The sequence below is a fragment of the Crinia signifera genome, chromosome 1, assembly GCF_055691185.1.
Source record: "Crinia signifera chromosome 1, ASM5569118v1, whole genome shotgun sequence".
Taxonomy (NCBI): Eukaryota; Metazoa; Chordata; class Amphibia; order Anura; family Myobatrachidae; genus Crinia; species Crinia signifera.
This window is the reverse complement of record NC_139217.1, coordinates 460810990-460824775: the sequence shown is the minus strand read 5'-3', so window position 1 is coordinate 460824775 and position 13786 is coordinate 460810990. Positions and strand designations below refer to the sequence as shown.

The 13786-nt window shown below is 45.9% G+C and overlaps 1 protein-coding gene across 8 annotated transcripts in view; it reads right to left on the bottom strand.

Moving 5' to 3' along the window:
* Positions 1 to 3327: 3327 nt before the first annotated feature.
* The window catches only part of ZNF532 (zinc finger protein 532), a 52419-nt gene continuing 41960 nt past the window's right edge, over positions 3328 to 13786 (bottom strand). For all 8 annotated transcript variants that reach the window (XM_083155267.1, XM_083155264.1, XM_083155272.1 and 5 more), the window contains 3 exons: positions 9663 to 9775; positions 8161 to 8308; positions 3328 to 7222 (listed from right to left, as the gene is read on the bottom strand). In XM_083155267.1, coding sequence (XP_083011393.1) covers positions 6725 to 7222; positions 8161 to 8308; positions 9663 to 9775 — 759 coding nt within the window. In that variant the 3' untranslated portion in view covers positions 3328 to 6724. The remainder of the gene's footprint in view (positions 7223 to 8160; positions 8309 to 9662; positions 9776 to 13786) is intronic.

Sequence of the window (13786 nt, the reverse complement as noted above, 5' to 3'; positions counted from 1 at the left end):
GGTAATTGCTAATGCTGACCACACATCAGACCAACTTTCCTCCAACCATCCAATTAGTTGCTTGGATGGAATAAAAACCTGGTGCTGGATAGGAGCAAATGTAATTTGTAATGAAGTCTTTTGTTTCCCAAATCGGAAAATGGACAACTGTCACTCAGACAATGCACTGTAGTTGGACCTATTTGATTTAAACAATTTCACTGAAGGTTTTTGTCCATTCTCCTGAGTTTGTGAGCAAATTGATTATTGGAATGTGCCCCATACAGTACCAGATTTTCAGTCCAACCAACCAACTATACCGGATTGAGACATAAGCTATCCCCAGCTTATGGTGCAAAGAGTCCTATTGGCACTCTCATACCCAGCGGCGTCATAACTGCAGGGCTCATCCACCCACCCTCAAACCTCACATGAGACATAAGTCCCCACAGACTTATGGTAAAAGGAACCTGCTGGTTTCCCCATCCCTCCCTGAGGCTCATCAAGGTTAAGACTGTACATAGTTCATGCACTTATGTAAATTGTATCTAATATATATATTTCAATAAACATATTGATTCAAAAACAGTTTCCTCCTTATATCCCACAAGGCTATCCACCTAAAAGCACACCATCACCACAATTTTTAACTAAAAACCAATCATCAACCAACCAACTAGTTGGATGGTTGGAGGAAAGTTGGTCTGATGTGTGGCCAGCATTTCACCACAGGTGCTGGCAACCATACATTACCAGGGAAGTCCAGGAACAGAGCATTTTCTCCCGCATAGAGAGGGTCAGGTAGGCAACCATGGTTTTAAACAAAAACTTTTTTAATTGCTTAAATAATTAGGTTCTCAGACTGGGTACACAGGACCCCCAAACAGTCCATGTTTTCCAGGCCTCCCCACAAAATCGCAAGTGAAATAATTAACTCTACCTGTGTGGCGTGTGACTAAGTAATGAGTACACCTGTGCAGCTGATGGGGACCTGAATACCCTGAACTGTATACCTCCCAACATCACCCTATCCAGGAGGGACACAATGCTCTGTTCCTGGACTTTCCTTTTAATTTATGATTATCATCACATTTGGTGAAAAACCTTCCTTATCAATGAACCTGTTTAAAACAGGTGATGGCAATAATACATTAAGAGGGAAGCCCCCCCCCCCCAAAAAAAACCAACAACAAATAAACAATATTAACTGAAATACTCACTGAGAACAGCATAGGATTTGGGTTCCTTGGAATTCAGGTCCGATAGGTACTCCATAGTGTCTTTTAAACATTTCAGTGATATATTTGCTGGAGAGGCAGCAATGCCAAGGACACACAGGATAAACACAAACGCTCTGGACATTGCGATAGAACAACGCGAATTATCTCCGGCCATCGCAGTGTGTAGGTAATAACGCTGCCAATGATCTCTGTCTTTGGCTTTTATAGAGAATTGGTCAAGCAACTGACTAATCAGAACAACAAATCCGTCTCCCAGAGCAGCTGTAGAGTTCCAGCAAAAATCATAATACGGAAAAAGAATCAATTAGCACCCCAGCTTTACCTGTGAATAGGACGCGTCTCGGGTTTCCCGTCCCCTATAGAGACGAGGCCTTGCCAGGAAGCTCGAGTGACGCAAATACAGACCATTGCGACACGACGACCCGGGCTTACCAACGCCCACAACCTTAATTGAACATGGCAGGCAATGGTGCAAAAAAATCAGTCAAATACGCCACTTTTATTTACGTACATGTGAAATGTGTTTAATACAGTTACAAAGACACAAAGTATATATATTTATGAATATAGTAACAACCTTGACAGCAGCAAGACCTCTTACCTGGACAACCACGGAAAGTATTCATGCACTTTAAATATTTACAGAAAATATATATATATTTATATATATATAAAATGAATACAAAATAAACATATGGATACAGAATTGGTACAAAAAAATGAAACAAATAAAAACGGACAAATAAAATAGATCCTGGAAGTCTCACAGAGAAAAAGATTTATATGAAAAAGGGACAATTTTCTACCTATCTTCTGTCCTAAATCTTACATATAATAATAAGTTATAGCATCAGATAAATGTGCAAATGAAACATGATGTTCGTGAGTATGTGCGGTGTTATGATATATTATATATACAGTATTATACACAGGTTGAGTATCCCTTATAGGAAATGCTCGGAACCACAAGCATTTTGGATAAGGGATTTTTGTGGAATTTGGAATATATACATTTTTCCATACTTACCTGGACTCCTGGTGTTGCCCCGGTGTTGCCCACGGTGGCCTTGGGAATCCTCATCAGCGGCATCTCCGGTCCCAGGGGTGAATTGCACAAGCTATGCATCCTTGGGACCGGGGATGCCACTGAAAAGGACAACGGGGTACAAGGTAAGTATTAAAAAAGGCGGGAGGGGGAATATTTTGGGTTTTGGAATACACAAATAAGGGAGACTCAACCTGTATATTGTATATACAGTATATTATATATATTATAATTGATTGGCGTTTGCATGTGAGGGGAAGATCCCTGCACAACAAATTCTGTAATACCAAGCAAAAAAGTCACCACGAAAAGGACTAGACATGAAAAAGTGGACATGGATTTTTGTTTTTCATCCAATCCCGGCTGAAATTATTGCCAGAGAAAAATCATCCGTTTTCGCCCATTTTTTGGGCGAATTCGATTTGCCCTAGTTAATTCCAGTGCTGATTTTTTTTTGCCTGGGCCAAAAATGCAGCATTGGTGTAAAATGGCAGAATTGCTGCAAATTCACGTTGGTGTTGTCGAATTCGCGGCCATTTTCACACGTTTTTGCTCATGTGGTTCCCCCCAAAACAAAGTGAAATTGCATGGGCGAAAATGTACTCAAAAACTAAAATGCCCGTGATTAAATACTGAAGGGCGAATCTTTGCTGCAGTGGCGTAACTATAGCTCCGCAGCCCCCGCGGTGGCGGGGGGGCGCAGAGAAATTGGGGGCGCCGCCGGGGGGGCTTTGGGGCTATAGTTACCCGCGGTCTGCGTCTCGCCCGGCTCTCTGTCGGGACCTTCCTGACGTCACGGTCCCAGCCGGCTCCTGCTGCAATGAAAACTTACAATTAGAAAATGGCTGCCCCCATACTGCAGACAGTTTTCTGTCTGCAGTATGGGGGCAGCCATTTTCTAAGAGTCCGTTTTCATTGTAGCAGCAGGAGCCGGCCGGGACCGTGACGTCAGGAAGGTCCCGACAGAGAGCCGGGCGAGACGCAGACCGCGGGTAAGAAGGGGGGGCAGGTTAGGTGTGTGTGTGTGTGGGGGGCGCCGAATAAACGTGCGGCGGGGGGGGGCGCTAAATAGTTAGTTACACCCCTGCTTTGCTGTTTTTTCACTTGGTAAAAAATTTGTCAAAGATTAAATACCCCCCTCCCTCCCCCCAAATGGTAAAGTTTGCCAAGAACAGTAGTAACAGAGTGACTGGGCCAAAGCTATTCGAACTACGCTCGGGGACATGGTACACCAACTGGGTGTCCACATCCCCAACCAAAAAACAACATGAAAACTCATGTCCACTTTTACCTTGTGTCGACAACTTTATGCATGTTGACCTAGACACTGTCTGTGAGCTATACCACAACACAAGTTCTTTGACGTGAACCAGTTCCAGCAAAGAGACAATTGTTACTTATGACGACAGCTCTACTAACGTTCCCTACGTACATACTGGGTTCCCCCACAATTATGAACGCTCGGCCATTCCCTGCCTTCTGGAGTGCAGATCCTAAAAAATACAGTTTAAATAAAAATGAAAGAAGAAGACAAATGGGCAAACCTTACATTTTTTATGAGGTATTTGGCTGCACACACATTCAACATCGCTGTAACCCCCATGGACCATTAAAAATGCATATAAAATCTGAACGTCGAGGACGATTCTATCTACAGATTCCCTTTTTAAATAAGACGGAGATACAATTTTCTTTTGGGGTTGTGTCAGGGGTATTCTGTGATCTCAAGAAATGGTGAATATTTGGTACTTGTGTATTATAGCGGCGCCCCCGATGTGCATCGCGCGATGTTTTCATCGCATGGCATGCATCGCGAGGGGACGCGGATACCTTCACAGGTATCGGAGTCCCCTCGCGGGCTTCACAGGTATCCGCGTCCGCTCGCCACGCTTCAGGCTCGGTGGCGAGCGGACGCGGATATCACGCTTCGGGCTCGGTGGCTCGCTGCGCTCGCCACACTTTCTATTCCCAACTCCACGCCGACGTGGATAGTGGGGGTATGAAAAGGTCGGAGGACGCGTACCGCTGCCCCTCGCGGGCTAGCTGTGCTCGCCACGCTTCGGGTACACGTTTATAGTGTGGGGGGGGGGGTGGCGTTGGGGTGCATTTCACATTGTAAGCAATCATTAGGGTGCTTATACAATGTTTAATCGCATCGCATCGCATTGTATGGCATTGTATGCCATGTACAATGTCATACAATTTTTAAATTGTATGACATTGTACAGCATCGCGCGATATCGCGTCGCATCGCATACCATCGTATGCCTTATGGCAGTGGTAGCCAACCCTAGCCCTCGAGAGCTACCAACAGTTCACATTTTCCAGACAACCTAGCTGCTGCACAGCTGCACTCATTAATCACTGACACATTTTAAAAGATCCACAGATGGAGCTTATTAGCTCATATGTGATTCTGTGAGGAGACCTGCAAAACATGCACTGCTGGTAGCTCTTGAGGACTAGGGTTGGCTACCCCAGCCTTATGGTATGCGATGCGATGGGCGCCGCCAAAATACACAAGTACCGAATATTCTTCTAAGATAGCAGATATAGGACATTCCGTACCAATGGGGTTTTTTTTAGATTTAAATCCCCAGTGAACTTTAAAAAGCATCTTGGGTGCAAAATTGAAATGATCGTACATGATGGTGAAATGCGTTGCAGCTGTGTAACGTGGGACGGAGGCATTGCTCTCCCTTCCATTACAGGGTGATGAAGCCGCGTGTCACATCTTTAGCACAACGTTGTAATAGGATCTGATACTTAAGGTGCAAAGCACAGCACGTCAGTTTGGCTTACTGTAACATCACCGACACTGCTTCTTTGTAGAAATCTACCATTATGCTGCCTGTGTGAGCTGTAATGTTACCCAGGATAATAGCACAATACAGGGGCATCACCGGGCTCCACAGCAGAATTTGGATAGTGCACCTCAAACCCCAAGGTTGATAGCCTGGCGCTATGCAGAGTATTACTTTTACAATAGTGTGTCCCTAGTTCTGCCAGACTCTATAAAAAAGAAGTGAAGTTTTTTTCAGTTTAGGATCGGTGTCCCAAACAGACTGTATTGCTAAGCAGAAATGCTGTATACGGATTGGCAGAGAGGATCAGTGATGTCACAGCAGCTATAATAACTGCAGTCTGAGTTTTGCAGATGTATTAAGCCTGGTAAAGTGGAAGGTGATAACGCATCAGCCAATCAACTCTTAACTGTCTTTTTAAACACAGCTGATTGGCTGCTGCAATATAACCTTCCACTTCATCACTTTACCAGGCTTAATACATTTGCCCCAGTGTCCCAAACAAATGTGAAAGGAGCTGAGAAGGAATATATAAAGATAAAGGGAAGTAACCTGTGGCCTGTAGTGGCAGAGATGCAGTATAAGAAACACTTGGCAAAGTGGGTCCCCCCCACCCGCCCACCCTCCGTTCTCCACTTAAAAGATAAAGATGACAATAAATCGCATTCAGTCGGGGGATTTCAATGCTAAATTTCCCCCCTAAAAAAAGCTTGTAGCATCTTATTGGTATAAGGCTGCACCCCCTAAAAAGGTAGATCTAACACAAAAACCGGGGGGAGAACATGGTACAGCCAAACACGTCAGGCCGGCCTGATCCTCTTACCCAGGCAACGGCACCTAAGGTGTATTGCTACTTTTTTTTTTAGATATTTAAACCAATCTCCTACAGGCTGCGATTAGCTCCTAACACTGACATCATAGTGCCCATAATAAAGAAGTAAAACCCGTAGAAGGTAATGCCGTATGTGAATATACTTACACATCATTTCTTTACAGCACCAAAGAGCAAAAACAGAACCACTTTACCACTGTGTGACAAGTGACCAATCAGGGACATTAATAAAAACAAAAATAAATTAGTGTACTGGCTAAAAGTGCAATGGCATGTTTCCTTGCCATTCATAAACTAGATTAGAAAAGTGATACGTGACTGTGGTTGCCGTGGGTTACCCTTTTTTTTTCATGTGCACCAGTTGCGATAACGTCCCCCAGATTATCTCTAGCCCCGGTATATATAACTATGCCCATTCATATATCTTTCTGAAGCATTCAGAAATAGCCTAAAGCGGCACCTATCTGTACCACCTGTACACTGCCAATGTTCATCTATCATGGAAAGCAGACTGGCAGCGGTTAAATATCCTTCTCACCTATGAGATAATAAAGTATAAAAAAAGAAAATTTTCTTCATCGATACAGTCAGAGTATCAAAAAAGTATTCTATATATACACATCTGTTAACGACGCGTTTCACACGGAACACTGCTTTAATGGTGGAGCGTGAAAGTCTTTGAAAGGCAGATTGGATGAACTATCTAAGTAGCGCCTACAAGGTTCTAGCCTTCCTTCGGCCCTCTCCAATTTTTCACACATAAAAAACTGTTGATCCGACCTCAGAGCTCCCCAGAAATCTATGGGACTGACGCGTTTCATCGTCACTTCTCCACAGAGGTCATTCTTTTTGATTTGATGAAAGCCATCCCGTGAGTCCTCATGTGAGTGTTTAAGGCAGCTTCAGTTTCAAACGTCTTTGCGCAGACTTTGCACGTCTTGTCTGAGGTCAGATCGTCCGCTGCCTTGTTCCCAACTCTCAGTTCGTTTTCTTGTTGACCGTCCTCTCCAGATCCATTCTGCTTGGCCGATGCCTGTGGTTCCTTGAGCTTATGAACAATGAAGAGGTGCCTGGAGAGCGAGACGTGGGAGGTGTAGCAAAGGCCGCATTCCTGGCACTGGTACGAGGACCCGTCGGACTTGTGCTGGGGTATGTGTTCGTGAAACTGCAGAAGGTTTTCGGTGGTGAAGCCGCAGACCGCGCACTTGTGGACCTTGAAGACGTTGATCTTCAGTTTCTTCAGTGGCTGAGTAATTGTCCCCTTTGGCGATCGGAACTCGTGGACAGGCTCCTCCACCATTTTCCGCTTTGGTGTAGGCTCCTGAAATGAAGATAGGACGAGTAAGAATAAGAAGCTGATTACTATTGATGACTACTATGATGATTATTGCCCATAATCGGAACATAGTGATATCAGAACACTCGGACTGTACACAGCGTTAAATGCATTTTTCCAACAGGTCATGATTTGTCGATTTCGGACTTTCTTTTTTTTTGTACTGATAGCAAATGAATGTGCAATTTAGCCCCTGAAACATAACACACTGGACGATGTATGCTTCAGCCAAGATCGGTGGCTTAACACTAACGCACCTAATGCCTTTCAGGACACCTATCGATCCAAGCTTTATACTTCTAAAGCAGGGGTGGGGAACCTTTAGGGGGCCAAGGGCCATTTGCATTGGTTGAAAATGCCTCGGGGGCCATTTAAAAAATAAAAATAAACGTACAAATTGCCCTGTGGCAGCCGTCTCACGCTCCAACGGCTGCCGCAGTTTGAGAGTCGCCGGTCTGTGTGGTCCGGTGGCTGTGCAGGGAGTCCGCGAGATTTCCCCTGTACTTGACTTCCCTTCACAGCCGCCGGGAGGGTGGGCAGGCCACAAAGACCAGCTACGGGGGCCGTATACGGCCCGCGGGCCGGAGGTTCCCCACCGCTGTTTTAAAGGATTACATGAGTGAGAATAACAGGAGGGCTCTCTGCTTGTACAGCCTGTAATAACGCTCAGAGCGACGGATGTAATAAGCTTGGAGAAGCGATAAAGCGAAAGGTGATAACTCAACTGCCAATCCGCTCCTAACTGCCAAGGTACAGGCTGGATTTAAAAAATGACTGACTGCTGCACTATCACCTTCCACTATATTTGCCCCTCATCCTCTATATATACCCATTAGACAAACGTAAAATTAGAAGGGGGGAATATAGTCGAGCCTTCTGAGACATCTCCCCCTATATATGGTAGGTGTTACTGTAAAACCTACCTTTGGGACTTCTTTCACCTCTGAAGTCTCCACAGTGTCTGTTACTTCTCCATCTTTACCCTCCAGATCCTTGAGGCTGTGCGCGAGTTCGATGTGTCTCTCTAACATTAAGCGTTTAGTGAAGGCCCGTTTGGAATCGGGACAATGCCTAGGCAACGAAACATGCGCTTTAGTTCCAATGAAAAGATTATTACGTCACAATGGGAAATGGCAATGGTCACTTGTAAGCTCCCAATCTGCCAGATACAAAGCTGAACTGAACAAACCAAGCGCACTGAAGCGTAAATCGCTGCATACAGGTAAATGCATGCGTCTATCTCCATGTAAGAGCAACATTAGCTGAGCTCAGCACAAACCTGCATCCACCCAATAACCCAACCATAGCCACCATATATAAACGGAAAGCGGTTCCGTTTATATATGGTTACCGTTAGCCCCATCCTGTCGGACAGCGCTGGGCAATGGGATCAGCCTGAGTCTAGCCCGAGCAGGGCAGTAGTCATTTGGTCAAAAGCAGAGCTGCCAACAGCTAAAATGTTGACAGCATTATATCAACATGAGAATGTCGACATCATTTTATGTAAAACGTGTCAGCATTGCAACTTAAAACATGTTGCTTAATGATAATGTTTTAAGTTACAACAACCTGACGGTAAAAACGCATAACGTAAAATGACAACAGTGTCGGCATTCTCCTGTTGACATTACAAGGTTGACAGCAAACCATGTGTGTTCATACAGCAGAAGACACCAGTGTCTCCATAGTTAACAAGGTCATTGCTGCCATACGTTCCACTGGCAGAGTTGGACTTCACTCGATATTTAGCAGAAATGGGCCTGAAAAGGGAAAGGGGTGGTATGCAATCCAACTAAATTCAGATCCGGTTATCCCACGCAAGTCGGGTACAACCCAATGGCTCCTTCTTGGGAGTATCTGGCTTTACACTGAGCTAATATGCCAGGATCACTGGACATAGGAGCAGATGTATTAACCCTGGTGAAAAAGATAAAAGTTGCCGGTAATAATGCAGCAGCCAATCGCCTCTTAAATGCCATGCTACAGGCTGGATTTGAAAACATGACAGTTAGGAGCTGAGTGGCTGTTGCCACTTTATCACTTCACCAGACTTTAGTACATCTGCTTTATCATTTATAGGCTGGTTAATTATTTGCTTTTTAACAGTGAAGATGTCAAAGACTATTAATCAGAGTCGCAACACGAGCAGGTTATACGAAAAAGCGCCAGATCCTTCGCTCCGGCCTATAAAAGCCCGTAGATGACGGAACCCAACAGCGTCCAGCACCAAAGGCCGTTATCGGGTCTGCAACACTGATATACAGATAGCAGCATCAATCTCAGTTGTTAACATGACTGTGGTGGAGGTTACAGAGTGGAGGTAACACACAGCGCGGAGATCTCCTACGCACATGTAGTCTCCAGGAAAAGGAATTAGATGTTCCCATGTGGTCAATACATTAGGATTAGCCGATCAGTCACTCACGTGCAGGTGTAAACTTTGCGGATGCCTTTGTGTTTGATGCGGTTGTGCCGACACAGACTGTGCGATGAGGTAAAAGATTTGTCACACTGCCGACACGGGTGTTTCTTCATGTGCTGCAAGAGAGGGACAGACGTCACTGGCGTTACGACACGGGCAGGACAAAGGCCGAGCATTTCCGGGGAAACAATGTAAGACCGCACTCGGCTGTGAACTGGGCTATCCTAAATAACCAGTAGGATGCAGTCAAAATCCCGACGGTCAAAATCTCGACAACCATTGACCAACAGTCACAATCCCGACATGGTCAAAATCTCTATATGGTCAAAATACCGACATATAGAATGTAGACAGGTGAAAAAGTCAACATGACTTTCGGTCGACAGGTCGCGAGGGCGTGGTGGGAGAATGCAATAGTGTGCCCGAAGCATTGCTTCGGGCCTTGTCGTGATTTTAAATTTCGTTTTTTTGACCATGTCGGGATTTTGACCTTGTCGGGATTTTTACCATGTCGGGATTTTGACCGTCGGTCAATAGCTGTCGGTATTTTGACCGTCTGGATTTCATACCAAATCCATATTGGGTGTGGTATAGCAGCTTGACAAAGTCTGGGGTGACCCCAAAGAAAGGTCACCATGCACAAGGTTGACACTGGAAAACGGGTGACACAAGTAAAAGGTTGATAAGGAAAAAAAGGTTGACACACAAAAAGGTTGACATGAGGTTTTTTTGTGTCAATGTCAACACCCGAGCGCGTGGAACCCCAACTAGTGTACAATTTTATTGTTCCCAAACAGAATACACATGGAAAGTATGAAAAATTACAAAAAAAAAGGAAAAACCACGCGTCGACCTTTTCATGTGCTTCACTTTGCTTTTATCAACTTTGACCAAGTCAGCCATATTTTGCCGACCTATTGACTGTCAACCTAGATACTGTCTGGTCAACCATCCGGAAACCTGCATATTAAAGGGGCGTGTCACCAGCAGATATATTTACTGGTCTGTACATGTCCTCCTGCAGCTTTACAATGGTCTTAGATTCATAAAAATGCCTCAATACTAGAGCGACACGCCCTCTTCTACACAGTATTTCTATTGGCTGCCTTGTACGTCTCTCTGTGTACCCATGCTTGGATTTCCCCAGTGGAGTCACAAGGTATGGGCGGCAGCGGGTGACATATTTTAAGGGGGTGGAACCAAATTAGCAGAACAGCCAGTTATGCGTACCCCCCCCCCCCCCTCCAGCGCAGCGGAGCTCTTCATCTACAAACAATTGCTAATGAAATAAAAATTGAATAATTAATAATAAAGTTCATATGAAGTCAGTGAATATATAGGAAAGGGGCGCAAAACTCGTCCCGTGGTACAGATAAATACAATGCAGAGAAATACAGAGAACCGGCTTCTATTCTTTGGATACAATGCAACACATGAAAGGACCAGGACTTGTTATACTCATACAATTGTACCGTATGACCCCCTTGTTCCTTTTACACAGCCTTTTTCTGTTTCTAAGCCCCAGTAGGGGGTTCTCCAACACAGAGCCGATACTTTTACTTCAGTTTGGGGCCCTAATGCAGCTCATTATTTTTTACCGGCCCAGCAAGATTTAGGTCACAGTCTACCGTCCTCCAACCGGATTCTTTCCACTCCGACCCTCCCTCAAGGAATCAGGCTGCTGTCCCGCGTCTTGGGGTTCAAGTTGATAAAGAAGCTTCATGCAAACTTATCGGCTCCCATTGAAGTCGGTGTCTAGAACAGAGGCTTGAAAGAGAGGCAGAAACTTTGCTTTGTTGCTAGTGGTGATCTCACATCTCACCTCACTTTCCCAGCGACGGTTAGATCTGTGCTGGCTGTTACTTTGCTTTTAGACGGCGAAGAACATATTTCATAAAAGATTAAGGAGCACTTTGGCAAAGTAGCTGTGATATCCCCAGCGGCGGCTCCAGCCTCGCAGGGCTCACATGTAACGCCTTTAATTCTTTTCCTTTGGTTTATATTCTGCTGGTTGGTTCCTTAACACCTGAGCTTCCAGACGGAATTTCCAGAACCCTCAGATGCTTCCGGATTAAAAGTAACTAGAGCAGCCCATACACGGTCCGTTTAACGGATCCGTTTGGGACTTAATTAGCACACATCGGATCGAATCCCTAGTGCATGCGGTGTGCATGCACTGCGATCCAATCCGATGTGTACCTAGTACAAAAAGTATGTGCAGCACATACTTTTTGTACCGTACTATGTGATGCACGGGAGCGCGCATCGCATAGTACAGAACGGAGCCATACACAACGGACCGTGTATGGGCTCCTTAGGTCATAGATCTGCAAATTCAACTACTGCGCAAGTTGGGACAGCACGAGGCGGTATTATTAACCCTTTGCGTGCCAACATCTGTGAGAGATGTGCAAAATATTAGCTAAAAATTACAGCGTCGCTCACATTTGTTATGTAAATTCAAATAAAAAAATGTTGTGTAAAAAAGATTATGGTACTCTTTACCTAGCACGGCGCCCATCGCGGTCATTGAATGCACCCAAAAATTCAGGTGCGACGCGACCGACGCGATGTCCGCGATTTCCCATAGGGAACAATGTTACATTTCTCAATTGACCCGATTTTACTGTTCAATGCCTCAATTGACACGATTTTTCCATAGGAAACAATGTTAAATGGCCCACAGAGGCCAAATAGGCACACTGAAGTGTGAAATGGCCCCCACAATTGTTAACGCCACCCCACGATCAACGTGAACCCGAAGCGTGGCGAGCGCAGCGAGCCCGCGAGGGGCGGCGGTACGCGTCCTACGACCTTTTCATACCCCCACTATCCACGTCGGCGTGGAGTTGAGAATAGAATAGTGTAGCGAGCGCAGCGAGCCACCGAGCCCGAAGCGTGGCGAGCGCAGCGAGCCCCGCAAGGGGACGCGGATACCTGTGAAGCCCGCGAAGGGACGCGTTTACCTGTGAAGGTATCCGCGTCCCCTCGCCACGCTTCGGGCTCGGTGGCTCGCTGCACTCGCCACACTATTCTATTCTCAACTCCACGCCGACGTGGATAGTGGGGGTATGAAAAGGTCGTAGTACGGGTACCGCCGCCCCTCGCGGGCTCGCTGCACTCGCCACGCTTCGGGTTGACGTTGATCGTGGGGTGGCGTTAACAATTGTGGGGGCCATTTCACACTTCAGGGTGGCTATTTGGCCTCTGTGGGCCATTTAACATTGTTTCCTATGGAAAAATCGTGTCAATTGAGGCATTGAACAGTAAAATCGGGTCAATTGAGAAATTTAACATTGTTCCCTATGGGAAATCGCGGGCATCGCGTCGCACCCGATTTTTAGTGCATTCAATGCCCGCGATTTTTTTTACCTGCGATGCCCACGATCAAAATCGTGGGCACCGTGCTAGGTAAAGAGTACAAAGATTATATTTATTATATAAAAGGTAACATTACAGGTCATTATGATGGATAAAAATATTTACTTGCCAATTTTCGCACCTATTTTGTCAGTACCGCTAGTGACCACTAGAGGGCACTCAACGGACCAAATTATTCCTCTGTGTGTTAAATGATGTCATACCAGAAAATGAAAGCATATTTTGCAGGGACGCTGATGTGTTTCAAACTTGATGGATATGAAGAGAGAGAGCTGTGAAGACAGAGATGGGAGGGTAGGAGCAGATAGGGACAGGGTGTGGGGTGGAGTGTCTGTGGGCGAAAAACGGTCACAGCTCGGGGGGGCGTGGCCTGGACTTCAATGGAGTAGGCAGCAAATCTCCTGAGCTCCATAAATCCTCAAAAAAAATCCTGCTCTGCCGACACAAAAGACCCTGACCACTGCTAAAGCTGTGGGGTATCCCACCTACAGTTCTGCACCCCCGCTGCCGGATCTCCGTAGCTTTCTGTTTGCTGGACTGGAGGTGGAGGAGACCGCGGAACACACTGAGCACCGGGCGCTGCTGTTGATCTCCTGCATCCCTGAGGTATCTTGTGACACTGCCTCTGCCCCTCCGGGTGTCGCAGCGGACAGGAGTGACAGGTGCCGTCCGCTCTCTGTTCACTGAGCGGAGTGAGCGGGAAGCGCTTTAGTTAGGGTAGTGCTGCTGCGGACCGTGCAGGGAGA